Raw genomic sequence first — 19,415 nt, 5'->3', positions numbered from 1 at the left:
TTTTTTTTATTGAATTCAAATTCCACTAGCTGCTATGGCGGGATTCGAATCAGGGCCCCCAGAACATTAGCTGAGTTCCTGGATTAATAGTCTAGTGAAAAATGCCACTAAGCCATCGCTTCCCCTATAAACTCCCTTTCTCATTCTCCCCGTTTCAGTGTGGGTTTCCTCCGGGTGCTCTGGTTTCCTCCCTCACGCCAAAGATGTGGGGTTAGGTTGGTCAGCTACGCTGAGTATCTTTAGTGAACTAGATGGGTTTTTATGACAGTTGTTTCATGGCCATCATTAGACTTTTAATTCCAGATTTATATTGAAGTTATCCTGTGACAGGCTTGGCTTCCAGTTAGATGGGGAGCAGTACAGACAGCACAGGACCAAAGTCCACACTCTTTGAACGGGTGTGGGGGGAGGACTTTCCAGCATCTGGGAACTGGTAAAGGTGGGGTAGGTTGATCAAAAGCCTGGTGGAAATGATTGGCAGAATTAATTTCAAAAGGGTGCGTAAATATGAGACTTGCAGCCTCATTCCAATATTGAAAATGTCAACTGGCTCCCCGGCACCCACCCCACTTCTATTGAAAGTGTGGATGTTGGAGCCAGGATTTCAAAGAAATCATAGAAACCCTACAGTGCAGAAAGAGGCCATTTGGCCCATCGAGTCTGCACCGACCACAATCCCACCCAGGCCCTACCCCCATATCCACCCACTAATCCCTAATTTCCTACCTATCTCAGGACGCTAAGGGGCAATTTTAGCATGGCCAATCAACCTAAACCGCACATCTTTGGATTGTGGGAGAAAACCGGAGTACCCGGAGGAAACCCACGCAGACATGAGGAGAATGTGAAAACTCCACACGGACAGTGACCCAAGCCGGGAATCGAACCCAGGTCCCTGGAGCTGTGAAGCAGCAGTGCTAAACACTGTGCTACCGTGCCACCCATTTTTAACATCCAAACCATCAGTAAAATTCTCTCATTGTATCATAATCTGAATTTGCATAGCATAAAAGGTCCAACTTGTCCTAACATACTTCTTTATTAATAAACCACCTACCGTTAAAAGGTGCAGAAAGGACTCCCAAAATTATGTCCATCCTCTTAGTTAGAAGGATGGCCCAAGAATTAGGGATATCTACTTTAAAGAAGTGATGCTTTAGAGGGGATATATCTAAATTTTTAAAAAGGATGAAAAGATTATCAGATTGTATTAATTGGAGATCAACTGGGATGATAGATGGGCAGAAAGTTAGATTAGGGGTGGCACAGTGGTTAGCACTGCTGCCTCACAGCGCCAGGGACCCGGGTTCGATTCCCGGCTTGGGTCACTGTCTGTGCAGAGTCTGCATGTTCTCCCCGTGTCTGCGTGGGTTTCCTCCGGGTGCTGTGGTTTCCTCCCACAGTCCGAAAGACGTGCTGGTTAGGTGCATTGACCATGCTAAATTTTCCCTCAGTGTACCTATACAGGCGCTGGAGTGTGGCGACTAGCGGATTTTCACAGTAACTTCATTGCAGTGTTAACGTAAGCCTATTTGTGACACTGACAAAATAAACTTAAATATACTAAAACTTAGGTACACTGATGATTTAAGTCAGAAGATGCACCTCCATAAATCAAGGCAGAAATCCACTTGTTCCCAGCCCAAATGTTACCACTCGGAATATCGAAGTTAAAAAATGTTCATTCTAATTGCAATACAATGTCCTTCCTTAAATACACGCAATAGTGATATCTAAAACAAACTGTATCTCAACAAAACTGAAGTAGAATGGATTTTAAGATATTTTATTTTGAAGCACCTTTCAGACCAGCCGTCATCGTTCTCGGTACACAAAATAGTGTTTCAAATGCATGGTTAAAAAGTCACAAATCAGCAACTGTACCTTAAGAGAAAAGTTTGACACAAGGAAGAGTCAGTTGTTGCATTGAAACCACACTTTCCAACACTCTACACATCTCGGTCAAGCATCCCAATCCCAGCCGCGCCTCAAATACCTGACACTACCACCATCCACCTGCCAAGACTTCCATATTCCATAGCATGTTGAAGTTCACTGGCATTCAACAACCCTAACATCTATAAAAATAATCTTATTTTAGTGAAGAAGTACATTTAATAAAATGTACCATCACGCACACAAAAAAACCCAGCAACGTTGTAAAAAACAGCACTGAATGTATTATAATAGTTCATTTAACTGGAAATACATTTCAAATGGTTAAAATCAACAAAACACTCCTTTGGTTTTCTTTACAGTGAACTTGCCTTGCCCATCCTTAATCGCCCTTGAGCTGAGAAGCTTGCTAGGCCATTTCAGAGGGCAATTAATAGTCATGAAATGATGTAAAAATGATCCCCAGACTCTGGTAAAAGTCCTGGATTCCCATGCAAAAGAACATGATCTGATGTATTCAGAAGCTGAATACCATCGACCCAGGTTAATATAAAGGGCATTCAAGGTAGCTTTTTAATATATATTTTTACAAGAATAATAATTTGGTCTGAACATAGGGTCACTGTAAGGAAAACCAGGGAGTGTTTTGTTTGATTAGTACAACACACTGATTGGGCCACAGTTGGGTAACTGCATGCAAGTACAAACTTGTGCACAGGTACTACAGCTGTGACACCGAAAAAGCAACCCTGAGATCATGAGTCCAAATCCCATTATGGACAATGCAGCATGGTCCTTTGGGAGTGTTGTCTTTGGGTTAAGTTTGAAACAGAAGGTATATCAGTGAGGAAATATGGGTGTGAGTGGGGGGGTACTTGGCCATTCATGCCAGTGAATTCTCCAGTCCCGTTGGTAGTGCACCCCCTCCCAGGGGTTTCACAGCAGTGTGGAGTGACATTAATAGGAAATCCCATTGGCAGCGGCGGGACCGGAGAATCCCACCACCAGTGAACAGCGCACCACCTCCCGCTGCCAAGAAACACGTGGCTGGGAGGCTGGAGAATATGATTTGTGAATAGCTCCACCAGCTATCACCAGCAAAGATGTGAGAGCCTTCACCTTGCTGTAATAGTGATGGTTCCACAGTAAGATAAACCATGCTGAAATATCATGCCACTTAGATCTTTTTACAATAAAACTGACACGGTTATCTTTGCCTCTTATCCCTCCCAAAAAGGTATGTCAGAAAATGTTCATTAAAACACCTTGTGAGACGATTTCCCTTGAATATTGAATTTGAGAGTCAGTCTGCAACAACTGTACTTCTACCCAGCCCCAGGAAATCGTAGCTGATCTCGGAGACATCAAAAACTTGATAAGCATGTTCTGGAGAAAGCAGGCTGTAAAGAGAGCCATCTCTCTTTTGGCTTTCTTGTAAAAAGTCTGCAATAGCCTTCCAGCGGCTACTTTCAATTTCATCATCGGCCCATCGGTTTGTTGGCAGAGTTGTGGAACGAAGAAGAGGATATGCACTGTCATGGTACACCTGGATAAATAAACTCTTCAGAAATGCTGCGTCTCTCTGAAAAGAACAGAAATCAGATCCAATACGAAGAGCTCCTTAATATTCATTTAAACACAAAACAGTAACTTCTTCAAAAATCATTTTGCTGTCAGGGGAAGTCTAAAAGAAAATGCAGGAAAGGATCCTATTCCAAACAATGGGTATCTTAACTTGATGTGTCCTATTAATATCAAATTAAATACACTAATGTAAATTAAAGAACTACTTTAGGGGCGGCACAGTGGTCAGCACTGCTGCCTCACAGCGCCAGGGTCCCAGGTCACTGTCTATGCGGAATTTGCACGTTCTCCCTGTGTCTGAGTTAAAGTTTATTAGTCACAGTACATTAACACTGCAATGAAGTTACTATGAAATTCCCCTCATGGGTTTCCTTCGGGTGCTCTGGTTTCCTCCCACACTCCAAACATGTGCAGGTTAGGTTGGTTTGGCATGCTAAACTGTCCCTTCGTGTCAGGAAGACTAAATAGGTCGGGTTACGGGAATAGGGCCTGGGTGGGACTGTGGTCAGTGCAGACTTGAATGGCCAAATGGTCTCTTTCTGCACTGTAGGGATTCTATGATTCCAATTCGAATCAAGTGCGAGGTGTTGGCAGATTTAGGCAAATTTATATATAAACACAACCTGAGTTTGCAGTTATATTCCCACGCTCGCAACATATTCTATTTTGCAAAAATACAGAAATGACAGTATAATTCTGGAGTACAACTGAATATTCTTTTGTATTTGTAGTTTAAATTTACATATAATGCCTTTTGCACCCACTGGACATCTCAAAGCACTTTGCAATCAATGAAGTCCTTTTTGAAATGTAGTCACTGTTGTAATGTAGCGACATTTCATAGATCATAGATACCCTACAATGCAGAAGGAGGCCATTCGGCCCATCGAGTCTGCACCGACCACAATCCCACCCAGGCCCTAGCCCCCATATCACTACATATTTACCCGCTAATCCCTCTAACATCTCAGGACACTAAGGGGCAATTTTAGCATGGCCAATCATTCCTAACCCGCACATCTTTGGACTGTGGGAGGAAACCGAAGCACCCGGAAGAAACCCACGCAGACATGAGGAGAATGTGCAAACTCCACACAGACAGTGACCCAAGCCGGGAATCGAACCCAGGTCCCTGGAGCTGTGAAGCAGCAGTGCTAACCACTGTGCTACCGTGCCGACATTTCAGTTAGTAACACTCCCGCTTCAGTCATGAGGTTCCGGGTTCCAATTCCAGGGCTTGAGTATAAACGTCAAGGCTGATGCAAACGTCAAACTGATGCCACCAAATAGCTTCTGGGGTGGATGTAGAAGGTCTCACACTGTACTATTCTGAAGGAAGGGAGTTACCCTCAGTGTCCTGTCCAATACTTATCCTTCGATCAACACCACAAAAAGAGATTCACTGGTCATTATGACATTAGTTTGTGGGAGTTTGCCATGTGCATGTTTGTTGCTGTATTTCCTACATCATTACAATGACTACACTTCAAAAGTAGCTTGATTGGCTGTAAAGCGCTTTTGAGATGTCTGATGGTCATAAAAGATGCCAAATAAATGCAAATCTTTATTTTTAAAATTTTTTACATCGAGTGGGAGAAGTAAAATCGCATGAGCAGTGAATCTTAAACCAGTTTGCAGGTTGCAATAAGTCCTCAGTTCCGTGCTTGCAGTTACACAGAAGAACATTTGTTGAATGAATTGTGTCATAGTCTTAGTTATGGTCTTATGGTGTTAAGACCCTGTAAAACCAGAAGTATTAGTCAGCTTTTTCTCATCACTTAACAGCATGCACATAGTGGGGCTCTGAACCTCAGGAAAGACTTAAAAACAGCATATTTTGGTTGGCACGATGGCAGTGGTTAGCACTGCTGCCTCCCAGCGCCAGGGACCCAGGTTTGCTTCCCTGCTTGGGTCACTGTCTGTGCTGAGTTTGCACATTCGCCCTGTATCCGTGTGGGTTTCTTCCGGGTGCTCCGGTTTCTTCCCACAGTCCAAAAGATGTGCTGGTCAGGTGCATTGACCATGCTAAATTTTCCCTCAGTGTACCTGAACAGGAGCCATAGTGTGACGACTAGGGGATTTTCACAGTAACTTCATTGCAGTGTTAATAAAAGTCTACTTGTGACTAATAAATAAACTTTAACTTTATTCTCTATAAGAATATGTGATATACTCAAAGACAAACCACTTTCACATACTTACGTGCATATAACATTACTTTTAATTATTTCTCAGGATATGGGTGTTGCAGACAGCAATTATTGCCCATCCCTGGTTGCCTTTGACAATGTAATGCCTGAAAAACAGGTACTGTGCAACACAATTTCTGGGCCCAACAATGTTAACAAACTCATTTCAAACACTCCTTGTCTCTCCCTTGAACCTGTCAATACTTGTGTTACAGGTTACAGAGCAAAATTCAAGATCTTCAGTTTCACTGGCTTCTAAATTGGGTCAATTTTATCTTGTTTTCATCAGTGAAATGTACCTTTCTTTTTAAACACATCATCTTGCTGCAAGTTATATCTGCTAGGTAAACTTACTTTGTGACTCAGCTAAAATGTTCCCTGCTGATAGTTCCATTATGTTTTCTTTGCCTAAACATAAGAAAGTTCATTTCTTCCCCTGCACCAGCCATTTTAATGCAAGGCTGCAACGACAAGAAAACTTGGGGAAAATTTTGAGTACTCCCATTTTGAAGTGCAGGAACTGTGATTCAGGATTACCCCGTGCCCAGTCCTGTTGAAGAAGGCTGCACGTTAACTTTATGCTGTCTCTTCATTTTAATGATTTCAGCATGCAACCCAGTACCATGCGTGGTGCTGACTGGTTGCAAACTAAAAAGGAGGCCCACTAGTGTGGATGGCTCGCAGATGGCCTGCCTGCCTTAACGGCATCTTGCCACTTTAAGGAAAGCTGCATTCTGTCTATGATGGAATTAACTGCAAGGAGAAGCACAGAAAATAGCCTATTTGCTTGCTGCACCTGCATGTTAGTTTTCAGAGGCTAATGAAAAGGACACCCAAGTTGCTTTAGACATCAATACTTTCCAACCATTTAAGGAATACTATGCCATTTTTGTTTTCCCTACCAAACTGAATAACTTCATATTTTTCCACATTATATTCCATCTGCCATGTTCTTGCCCACTCACAACCTATCTAAATCCCCTTGAAGATTCTTTACATCCTCTTCACAACTCACATTCTCATCTAGTTTTGTGCAATCGAGTAAATTTGGAAATATTACATTTGGTCCCCAGATCCAAATCATTGATATAGATTGTGTAAAGTTGGGGCCCAAGCACTCATCTTTGTGGCACCCCACTAGTCACTGCCTGCCAACCTGAGAGTATCCCATTTATGTTTTCAGTGCATTAGCCAATTCTCAATCCATGCCAGTGTATTACTCCCAATCCCATGTGCTCCAATTTTGCTTAATCAAAGCCTTCTGAAAATCCAGATGCATCACATCCAAAGGTTCCCATCATCTATTTCGCTAATTACAACCACAAAATATGTTTGCCAAACGTGATTTCGGTTTCATAAATCCACATTTATTCTGGTCATTCCTACCATTACTTCCTATGTGCCCAGTTATTACATCCTTTGTAATAGGTTCTAGCATTTTACCTCTTGGTTTCATTGATCAGAACATTGAATACAGGAGTTGGGATGTCTTGTTGAAGTTGTACAAGACATTGGTAAGTGTCCGGAACTAGCTGCCAGACGTAATAGTAGAGGCAGGTACAATTTTGTCTTTTTAAAAGCATTTAGAGTTACATTGGTAAGATGGGTATGGAGGGATATGGGCCAAACTTCGGCAATTGGGAATAGCTTAGTGGTAAAAACTGGGCGGCATGGACAAGTTGGGACGAAGGGCTTGTTTCCATGCTGTAAATCTCTATGACTATTGCTGATGTCAGGGTAAAAGGCCTGCAGTTCCCCATTTGCTCTCTCCGTTCTTTTTCAAATAGAGGGGTTACATTTGTTACCTTCCAATCTCCAGGGACCAAATGCAGGAATCTACAGAACTTTGGAAGATGACCACCAAACACATCCACTGCCTATCATGATGTTCGACACTATTGTTTTACAAGCATAGGCTGGCTGTGCATAGTCAGTAATCTCTCTGCCTATTGCAAACAGCCAAAGTGACCTGCTGTTTGATACAATCTGCCAGTCATTGGGATGTACAGCCTACATACCTGGCATTGCACCAACCCGAAAATTCATAAAACACATAACTCATTTGTGGGCGGCACGGTAGCACAGTGGTTAGCACTGCTGCCTCACAGCGCCAGGGACCTGGGTTCGATTCCAGCCTCGGATGATTGTCTGTGTGGAGTTTGCACATTCTCCCCGTGTCTGCGTGGGTTTCTTCCAGGTGCTCTGGTTTCCTCCCCTGATGAAGGAGCAGCGCTCCGAAAGCTTGTGCTGCCATATAAACCTGTTGGACTTTAACCCGGTGTTGTGAGATTTCTTACTGTGCTTACCCCAGTCCAACGCTAGCATCTCCATATCATTCCTCCCACAGTCCAAAGATGTGCCGGCAAGGTGGATTGACCATGCTAAAATTGCCTCTTAGTATCAGGGGGATTAGCAGAATAAATACGTGTGGTTATGGGGATAGGGCTTGGGTGGAATTGTTGTTGGTACAGGCTCATTGGGCCGAATGGTCTCCTTCTGCACTGTGGTGATTCTATGATTCGCATGGTAGGCAGAACATATTTTTGATTCAATAGCATCAGTCTGATAGTGGAAACTATTACCTGTGTAGCAACTGCATAGTAGCAGCATGAAACGGTAGCTTCATGTGCTGCTTAATGTTTTAAAGGTACCTTGCCCTTCCAGAGTAATTTGAGGTAGACTGGACACTTTTCAAAAATCACAGCCTTAGGCCCACTTGTGAGTATATGTGATGCACAGCAAGTGGAATCTCACCACAATTCTTCAAAGCTCTCCAGCTCCACATATCAGTTTTCTCTCCAGATTTTGAGGCTCAGACTAAAAAAATGAGTGGGCGTGGTTTACACTATCACTCTGGTGAGGTGGGAACTCAGCCGGCAAGACTTTTAAAAAGGGTGCCCTGATCAGAACAATCTTCTCCACCTCCCCCACCCCCCCCATGGAAGTATCAGAGGCTCTGCCCCCACGATTATCGCCTGCATCCACCCCTCTCCACTCCCCCACCCCTCAAATTATTGCTGGCACCTCCCTCAGTGCTTGCTCCCCACAGCTCCCCCCCCCACCTAAATGGGGATACCTCTAGGACCCATCCATCAGAAACCTGGTCATGTCCCTCTCCCCCGGTGGCTATAGTTACCTTTGCACCCCCGACGTGACATCATGTTGGCGAGGTATGAATATACCATGATGGGGGATAATTTGGCGAGGGGACAACTTAATCATATTTAAATTTATTAGAATGTATTAAAATCAGGTTCTTGCCCATTATGGTCGTTGGGGAGGAGCAGGGAAATCGGAAATCCTGATCTTGCCGGCAAGATTTGTGATTTCTGGTTCTGTCCGGATTTTGCACTCCTGCCGGCAAGCGAAGAGTCTGGGCTCAAGATCCTGCCCTGCGAGTCATGGTCTGCTTGTGATAGCCTCACCATGCTTTGCTGTGCCCTAGTTGCACAATTAGCAAATTGTTTGGGTCTTATTTATGAATTTGCTGCTAAGGCCAATATAACATGTGAAGATGAAGAAATCCCAAAACTTATACTGACTGGTGAATGTACACTTGCTGTCGGAGGGTGCTCGTTCATAGATTTCTCAACTAGCAAGGAAGAGGAATTTATTAAGCTGTTCAATTTCCAAGGTGAATTTGAGCACGAGATGGAGCACATTAAACTGTTCAAGCAAATTTTTAGATGCAGTAGCAGATTCAAATGCAGCAAGCGTATCAGGTATGTTTTGGTAATGATGAGTGCAGAGTGAAACACTTCAACTGCATGTCTCTTTTTGCACCAACAGTCACATTCTATAATACTACAATACTAAATCTTGCCTCAGTTATCTATTGGTTTTGTTCCATTTTGTGAACTCACGACAAACTCCTACTGCTGCTTTATGAGCCCAGTAATGATGGTAATTTCTAAGTTTTAGGTCTTTCCAATCAATGCTTTACAGGACGTATATTAATTTTTGTGATTCAGGCACAGTCTTGTAATGTACAAATTATACGTACACTTTGATCTTAACATCTGTCGCTCAGTTACCATTCGCAACCAAATATTGCATTCATCCTCTTCATTATTATTCACCCACAATCCCTCATTTAATTCCCAATCCATCTTCCTTTGCATTCTTACAAATATGTTGCTTTTTTTCATTTTCCACTGTGGCTCATGAGACTGATGTTTCTCCATTTTGTGAACTCACAATACGGCAGTCTTTGTTCTGAACATAGCTCTGGTCAAGTCCAGCAGTTGGCAACTTAATTGTATACCACATCATAAAGGTTTCCCATCCTACAGCATCTTTGTTAGGACTTAATCTGCCGCTCCATTTTTTATATTCTTTATTACATTCTACGTTTTATTGTTAAAATGAACCTCGGTGTTTCTACAAAGGGGGGGGTGGGGAAGGGTAACATTTAGAGTCATAGAGTCATAGAGATTTACAGCATGGAAATAGGCCCTTCGGCCCAACTGGTCCATGCCGCCCCATTTTTTAACCCCAAAGCTAGTCCCAATTGCCCACGTTTGGCCCATATCCCTCAATATCCATCTTACCCATGTAACTGTCTAACTGCTTTTTAATAAGACAAAATTGTACCCGCCTCTACTACTACCTCTGGCAGCTCGTTCCAGACACTCACCACCCTTTGTGTGAAAAAATTGTCCCCCTGGACACTTTTGTATCTCTCCCCTCTCATCCTAAACCTATGCCCTCTAGTTTTAGGCTCCCCTACCTTTGGGAAAAGATATTGACTATCTAGCTGATCTATGCCTCTCATTATTTTATAGACCTCTATAAGATCACCCCTCAGCCTCCTATGCTCCAGAGAGAAAAGTCCCAGTCTATCCAGTCTCTCCTTATAACTCAAACCAACAAGTCTCGGTAGCATCCTAGTAAAATTTTTCTGCACTCTTTCTAGTTTAATAATATCCTTCCTATATTTGGGTGGCCAGAACTGTACACAGTATTTCAAGTCTGGCCTTACCAATGTCTTGTACAACTTCAACAAGACGTCCCAACTCCTGTATTCAATGTTCTGACCAATGAAACCAAGCATGCCGAATGCCTTCTTCACCACTCTGTCTAGCTGTGACTCCACTTTCAAGGAGCTATGAACCTGTATCCCTATATCTCTTTGTTCTATAACTCTCCCCAACATCCTACCATTAACTGAGTAAGTCCTGCCCTGGTTCAGTCTACCAAAATGTATCACCTCGCATTTATCTAAATTAAACTCCATCTGCCATTCCTCAGCCCACTGGCCTAATTGACCAAGATTTCGTTGCAACCCTAGATAGCCTTCTTCACTGTCCACTATGCCACCAATCTTGGTGTCATCTGCAAACTTACTAACCATGCCTACTAAATTCTCATCCAAATCATTAATATAAATGACAAATAACAGTGGACCCAGCACCGATCCCTGAGGCACGCCACTGGTCACAGGCCTTCAGTTTGAAAAACAACTCTCTCCAACCACCCTCTGTCTTCTGTCATCAAGCCAATTTTGTATCCATTTGGCTAACTCAGCCTGGATTCTGTGAGATTTAACCTTATGCAACAACCTACCATGTGGTACTTTGTCAAAGACCTTGCTAAAGTTCATGTAGACAACATCAACAGCACTGCCCTCATCTACCTTCTTGGTTACCCTTTCAAAAAACTCAATCAAATTTCTGAGACATGATTTTCCACTCACAAAGCCATGCTGACTGTCCCTAATCAGTCCTTGCGTTTCTAAATGCCTGCAGATCCTGTCTCTCAAAATACCTTCTTACAACTTACCCACTACAGATGTGAGGCTCACCAGCCTGTAGTTCCCAGGCTTTTCCCTGCAGCCCTTCTTAAACAAAAGGACAACATTTGCCACCTCCAATCTTCAGGGACCTCACCTGTGACTATCGATGATTCAAATATCTCTGCTTGGGGACCTGCATTTCCTCCCTAGCCTCCCACAGTGTCCTGGGACACACTTCATCAGGTCCCAGGGATTTATCTACCTTGATGTGCTTTAAGACTTCCAGCACCTCCTTCTCTGTAATATGTACACTCCTCAAGACATCACTATTTATTTCCCCAAGTTCCCTAACATCCATGCTTTTCTCAACAGTGAATACTGATGAGAAATATTCATTTAGGATCTCGCCCATTTCTTGTGGATCCGCACATAGATGAATTTGTTGATCCTTAACAGGCCCTACTCTCTCTCTCTAGTTACTCTTTTGTCCTTTAAAGTAACAAACCTTAAAATGTACATTGCAAATTGGGCGACAGATTGGCACAGTGGTTAGCACTGCTGCCTCATAGCGCCAGGGACCCGGGTTCAATTCCAGGTTTGGGACACTGTCTGTACGGAGTCTGCATGTTCTCCCCGTGTCTGCGTGGGTTTCCTCCGGGTGCTCCAGTTTTCTCCCACAGTCCGAAAGACTTGCTGGTTCGGTGCATTGGCCATGTTAAATTCTCCCTCAGTGTACCCGAACAGGCGCCGGAGTGTGGTGACTAGGGGATTTTCACAGTAACTTCATTGCAGTATTAATGTAAGCCTACTTGTGACACTAATAAATAAACTTTAAATTTTAAAACTCATTCCTACTGGCAGGCAACTAAATGTCACAGACTGATTTTCCGACCAGAGAATTATGTGCAGCACAGAAATACTTAAATGTTTAGAAATACCTAAACGTTTAGAGAAAGAAAAAATTACATTTTCCGATGCTTGCCTCTTTTAGAATTAGGAACTAGATAGTTATGGAATAGCACTGGTGATTTTTGGGGTTCTGTTTTTCTGTCTATCTCCATCTTAGCAGTTCTTCCAGCCACATACCTCCTGTAAATTTCCAATCTTGCTCTTGAACAACCATTTGGAGGCACTCAAGAGCTACATAATGAAGATGTCCCATCTGATAAATTGTGTTTGGTAGTTCTCCTGTGAAGCTCTCTCGGATGTTTTATCACTATAAGAGTGCTGTATAAATGCAGCTTCTTGTTGTTAATGGTCACTCCTCCTTCCACCTGAACAAAAACAGCTTGGCCTATGTTTGGTACTTTTCCATTGCAATGAACCAGAGTGTGGAAAATTTTCAGAAGGGAGGAATGAAGTATGTTGTACAGTAAGAAGTCTCACAACACCAGGTTAAAGTCCAACAGGTTTATTTGGTATCACAAGCTTTTGGAGCGCTGCTCCTTCATCAGGTGAGTGGAGAGTTGGGTTCACAAACAGGCATATATAGGCAAAATCCATTTTGGAATCCAACCATTATCTTGCAATTGTGTCTCTGCCTATATATGCCGTATTTGTGAACCCAACTCTCCAGTCACCTGAGGAAGGAGCATGGCTCCGAAAGCTCGTGATACCAAATAAACCGTTAACCCTAGTGTTGTGAGACTTCTTACTGTGCCCACCCCAGTCCAACGCCGGCATCTCCACATCAAGTATGTTGCAAGCAGGATATTTATTTCTAAGTTACGATGTTGCTCTTAATTTACAGGCAAATCAGGCTGGTAACATACACTAAAAACACAATACCTTCTCAGGCCGGCTTAGAGTTACTTCCTTTTCAGACCACGCACTCTGTTAAGTGGAAATCAAACAGGTGTCAGTAATGGTGAGAACACTTTCCGTATTAACAGTATTTTTAACAAAACATATGATCCTCAGTCGCAGAAATAAAAATGTTCAAATGAATAAGCGTAAAGCGATATCTTCTGTCAGAAGAACAAGGAGAGGCAATATAAAATAAGGGCACAATTCTAAAATGGGGTGCAGAAATTAAGTACATCATGTGACCAATAACAATATCTGTTGTTAATAATTACTTTAAACAACTTATGAGGCTGATTAATATCAGTGCTGAGTTAAAACAAAGACTAATGCCACTTTGGAATGCATTGTGCATTCCCAGGTCAGCTTTAATAATTGAAACCTTCTTAACTCGAAGTTACAAATCATCTGACACTGAAGTTCAGAATTGGTGGATGGAGGTGGAGGAGGTGACTTGTGGCAGAGGGTGAAGAGCTTCCAATGGAGATTTGGGGCCTCTTTGAAGCTGTTCACTATTTTATTTTACTTCCCGTCACTAATTCAAATTAAGGACCTTAATTAAGGACAAATTAAGTCTGCAGAACCATGATAATATGGCAACTGCATGAGAATCCAGCCCCTCAAATTTAGTTTTGAATGGAGACCCAACACAAACCCTTGAAAATCTAGATTTCAGAGCTTCCTCTGCAGAAGTACTGAGCATCTGGAATCGATGACACTCTCGACGTTAAAGCATTTATAGAACACAGGGTGGCAGCCTTTAATCTCATAGGATGATGGTTTGCACCAACTCTTTGTTAAGCTGATGTGATTCAGGTGCCCCACTCTGGTCTGGCAGTCTCAGCCACATTTGTGTCAGAGGAAGACAGTCCTCTGAGAAGGCGCACAATTCACTGGCCTCCATTTTATTTGGGCCATCTTCTTGACCAATTGGCTTTTAATTTCTGTTTGCCTCTTCCAATGCCCCTTCAAAAAGTCATTGTCCAGAAGTAACTTGCAGGTGTGATTGTAGCAAAGGTATGGACACCCAGGAGATCATGTCAGTTCAACCTGCAAAAGGTCTTTGGATATAATGCAATCACCTGTCCGGTGAATGTGGCCAAACCAGTGCAGACGGAGTTGTCTTAGCGATGAGTGTATGGGATTAACATGCTCCAGGATCTTCGAGTTGGTCTGCCAAGAGATGCCGAGGATACATCCAAGACAGTGAAGGTGGAAACTGTTCAGCCTTTTTTCCTGCCTAGCATTTGTTTTCCAGGTATCATATCTGTAGGACACAGGCTTGATAGACTCGCAGTTTGGTGATCTCAGTCAGGTTGCTGCTGTTCCACACTCCCTTACTCAGCTTGAACAGAACACCTCTAACCAATTCACAGGCTTGTGTCAGTGAGAGTGTATAGCACAGACACAGTAAAAAAACAATATCACTTCATTACATGTTGGATTTTCAGGACCAATACTGATTGACACTAAGTTTTGGGAGGAATGCATGGGGTGGGATTTTCCGGTCACGCTCGCCCCAAGACTGGAAAATCCCGCTTGAAGTCAACGGACATTTGTATTGTCCGTATATCCCACCCACTACAATTCCCATGGCGGGTGGGACGGGAAAATTCCGTCCATGATCTTTGATCATGAACAGCAAGCTAGAATCAATATGAACATTTTGGTTTCAAAATTCTAATCAAATGATTCTAAATAATCTGTAGCTTCATGTTCTTGTATATCCTTGTAATGTAGGAGAGCATGCCAGGTGTAGCATCGTACATACCAAAAATGAGTTGCCAACCAGGTGGAGCTACAATAGGATTACTTACAGGCATGATAAACAGCAGAGGTAGCATACTATAGACAGTGCTAAGTAATGTCACACCCAACATGTCAGATCAAAGCTCTGCAACCTTCAGTCACATTTAGTCACTAATTAAATATCCAACCACAGAGGGAGGCTCCATGAGCATTCCCATCTTCAATGATACTAGAGTCCAGCAAATGAGTACGAATACAGGACAGAAATGAACACAAACATCTTCAGCTAGCAACGTCAAATGGATGATCCATTTCAGCCCCCTCGTAAGGTTCCCAGCAAGATTGATGCCAGTCAGCAGCCAATTCAATTCACTCCTCATGATATCAAGAAATGGCTGAGTATACTAGAGACAGCAAAGGATTTGGGCCTTGATCTGTGGTAGGGTTGGGTCTACTGCCACCAACTACAGGTATGCTTTACCATAGGAGTGTGGTGCTTCCATGAAGAGCTATAAGACTGCTGCAGCTTTTATTCTTGTAAAAAGATTTTTGCTTGCCTATTGTTAAAGAAAAATTCTCCAACTGAATTTTCCATGTTGCTAAAAAGGCCATCCAGAATTACTTCAAATCTCTCCTGGCCAGTCTTTCATCTTTCATTTTTCATTTATAAGTTCATCCTGAGTTGTACCCTAAGTTGCACCCAGTTCCTTCAAACTTCAAAAAACAACCTGTTGCCTCGGCAGCACCACTGCCTAAGCTCGCGATACAATGTTTCACTCTATGCTCTCTGTGTACTGTATTTTTGCACCTGCATCTCTTCAGTACAGAAAAAACTACCTTTTCCAACAGAATCATGAAATTTTACAACTCTTAGCATTTTAGAAGTCTGTTTATAATTTTACAAACACTAACTTCACAACAGTGATCAGCCTATGGAATTCGCCACCACAGATTTTAGTTGAGGCTAAAGCATTGAATGTTTTCAAGAGGCAGCTAGGTATAGCACTTGAGGTGAAGGGAATGAAAGGATATCGGCGGGGGGGGTGGGGCGGAGAAAGGTGGGATGATCAGCCATGATCATAATAAATGGCAGAGCAGGCTTCTCTTCAGCCACCTTAAGCCAAAGTTTTGGAATTCCCTCCCTAAATATCTCTACTTTTCTCTCCTTTAAGAACTCCCTTAAAACTTAGTTCTTAAACCACGCTTTTAGTCACAGTGTCCAGTATCTCATCCTTTGGCGCATTGTCAATTTTTGGCTGATTACACCTTTGTGAAATGTTTTCAACATTAAGGGTGCTATACAAATGCAAATCAATGTTGTTTTACTGTCCATCCACATCCCAGATAACCCACTAAAGGAGGCCTTTTATCCACATATATAAATAAACCAAAGTTGCTTTAACATCTTTTGTCTAAAGTTTATTTATTTGTGTCACAAGTAGGCTTGCATTAACACAGCAATGAAGTTACTGTGAAAATCCCCACTCTGGCACCTGTTCAGGTACACTGAGGGAGAATTTAGCATGGCCAATGCACCTAACCAGCACATCTTTCAGACTGTGGGAGAAAACTGGAGCACCTGGAGGAAACTCACGCAGACACGGGGTGAACGTGCAGACTCCACACAGACAGTGACCCAAGCCAGTAATCGAACCCAGGCCGCACTGTAAAGCAGCAGTGCTAATCACTGTGCCACCCTATTTCTATATCTCTGTAGTAGAGGTCATAGAGGTGAACAGCATGGAAACAGGCCCTTCGGCCCAACTTGTCCATGCCACCAAGTTTTTACCACTAAGCTAGTCCCAATTGCCCGCAGTTGGCCCATATCCCTCTATACCCATCTCACCCATGTAACTGTCTGAATGCTTTTTAAAAGACAAAATTGTACCTGCCTCTGCCTATGGTTAAAATATTTCATTAACTCGCCAGATACTATAGAAATGTTTAGATGAGATGGAATTTATGTAAAATGGAGCATGGGAGCAGTTAGAACAGCATTGGAGTAATTATCTGGTTTTCAACATGCTCAGGAAATGGTAATGCTAAGCAACAACAGACTCACCCTAAGAGCATCTAAAATATCAGTTTGTTCCAGCACTTCTGGAAATGTTGCCAACACTGGGTTACCAATGAGATCTGCAAATAAAGTAAACAAGGAAAATCAATGCTGATGCATATACATTATTATAGCACATCAAAAGTTTCTTTGTTGAAGAAAATTTGGCAAAGTACAAGAACTGGTCCAACTGGTCCAAAACCAGTAGCTTCCTTTGACAGAGTTATACCACTGACTCAGTAGTTTGGGTGGGGAGTATTATGGATTGGGTAGTTGATGGTAGTAATGAGGTGAAAACAATCAGAATTAGTTAGATACATTTTAGTGATGTTTAACATCTTGGTGCAGGATTCATTGATGGGGGAGGCCCTTGTTCAAAAGGGAGTGGCCATTATGAGGTGAGATTGACTCATACATGGACTGTTTCTACTGGCACTGAGGAGGCTATAAAAATCTGATTTAAAGTGACAATTCCATTGAACATTCACTATATTTAACTCTACCTATCACCACCTCACTCGATCCCTCGCCACTGTAAACTGGAATACTGCTCCTCTGATATCCAGCATTGAATGAGCAGAAATTTACTCCTAATAGAATATCAGGAAAAACAAAGCCATTAGCTCCCACTCCAAATTCAGTTCCCTAGCCACTAACTCCTTCTCCTCTCCCTAGCAATTCTTGAGGCTGAACTGTTTGCAAATCATATTTCATCCTGAGATAAGCTCTATTCTACATCTGTACCATTACTAAGACTGCTTATTTCCACCTCTGTAAAATCATCCAATTATGTGTTTGCTTCAGCTCGTCTGCTGTAGAAACCCTCATCTTGATTTGACTTGACTATTACAACACACTCCTGGCCAGACTCCCACATTCTACCCTATGTAAACTTGAGGTAATCTAAATCACTCCTGCCCAAGCCCCTAAGCAATACCAAATCCCTTTCACCCATCATCCCTGTGCTCACTGACCTACATTGGTTCCCGGTTAAGCAATGCCTCGATTTTGAAATTCTTATCCTTTTTTCAAATCCTTGCCATGGCATTGCCCTCCCTCTCTCTTTAATCCCCTCCAGCATTATAACCCTCTTAAGATATCTGCAGTTCTCCAATTTTGCATTCTTAAGTATCCTTTATTTTAAAATCGCTCTACCATTTGTGGCCATGTCAACTTCCTAAAGCTTTGGAATTCTGCCTCTCTTTTCTCCACTAAGATACTCCTCAAATTATTCTTTGACTAAGTGTTTATTTCTCCCTGCATGGATGGATGATAAGTTTTGTTGGATGGCATTCCTGGGAAGCTCCCGAAATATTTTACTTAAATCATTTTCACCTTTTAAAGATGTATTGAATAAATATTTGAAGCAGCGAACAACACAGTGTCAGGGTGGACAGGGGAACTTGTTTTGTGCAAGAGCAATCCTAAATTATGCGCAACGGAACTCTCATGTGCAACTAGAGATGGGCAATAAAGCCAGCGACAACCACATCTTATAAGTGAATTTAAAAACTTCAATGGCTGGTAATTATAGACCGGTTAGTCTGACTTCGGTGGTTGGTAAATTGATGGAAAAGGTCCTTAGGGATGGGATTTACGACCATTTAGAAAGATGCGGATTAATCCGGGATAGTCAGCACGGATTTGTGAAGGGCAAATCGTGCCTCACAAATTTGATAGAATTTTTTGAGGAGGTAACTAGGTGTGTTGATGAAGGTAGGGCGGTTGATGTCATATACATGGATTTTAGTAAGGCGTTTGATAAGGTCCCCCATGGTCGGCTTATGATGAAAGTAAGGAGGTGTGGGATAGAGGGAAAGTTGGCCGATTGGATAGGTAACTGGCTATCTGATCGAAGACAGAGGGTGGTGGTGGATGGAAAATTTTCGGACTGGAGGCAGGTTGCTAGCGGAGTGCCGCAGGGATCGGTGCTTGGTCCTCTGCTCTTTGTGATTTTTATTAATGACTTAGAGGAGGGGGCTGAAGGGTGGATCAGTAAATTTGCTGATGACACCAAGATTGGTGGAGTAGTGGATGAGGTGGAGGGCTGTTGTAGGCTGCAAAGAGACATAGATAGGATGCAAAGCTGGGCTGAAAAATGGCAAATGGAGTTTAACCCTGATAAATGTGAGGTGATTCATTTTGGTAGGACTAATTTAAATGTGGATTACAGGGTCAAAGGTAGGGTTCTGAAGACTGTGGAGGAACAGAGAGATCTTGGGGTCCATATCCACAGATCTCTAAAGGTTGCCACTCAAGTGGATAGAGCTGTGAAGAAGGCATATAGTGTGTTAGCTTTTATTAACAGGGGGTTGGAGTTTAAGAGCCGTGGGGTTATGCTGCAACTGTACAGGACCTTGGTGAGACCGCATTTGGAATATTGCGTGCAGTTCTGGTCACCTCA

At 42.7% G+C, this 19,415-nt stretch overlaps 1 protein-coding gene across 1 annotated transcript in view; it reads right to left on the bottom strand.

The window, feature by feature from the left end:
• Positions 1 to 1,766: 1,766 nt before the first annotated feature.
• The window catches only part of nphp1 (nephronophthisis 1), an 88,788-nt gene continuing 71,139 nt past the window's right edge, over positions 1,767 to 19,415 (bottom strand). The window contains exons 18-20 of the mRNA XM_078212305.1: positions 17,018 to 17,091; positions 13,192 to 13,236; positions 1,767 to 3,478 (exon numbers count right to left, since the gene is read on the bottom strand). Coding sequence (XP_078068431.1) covers positions 3,200 to 3,478; positions 13,192 to 13,236; positions 17,018 to 17,091 — 398 coding nt within the window. The 3' untranslated portion in view covers positions 1,767 to 3,199. The remainder of the gene's footprint in view (positions 3,479 to 13,191; positions 13,237 to 17,017; positions 17,092 to 19,415) is intronic.

This window comes from Mustelus asterias, chromosome 5, assembly GCF_964213995.1.
Source record: "Mustelus asterias chromosome 5, sMusAst1.hap1.1, whole genome shotgun sequence".
NCBI classification, from domain to species: Eukaryota; Metazoa; Chordata; class Chondrichthyes; order Carcharhiniformes; family Triakidae; genus Mustelus; species Mustelus asterias.
Note: the sequence above shows the minus strand (reverse complement) of the source record. Positions and strands in the feature narration are given on the sequence as shown.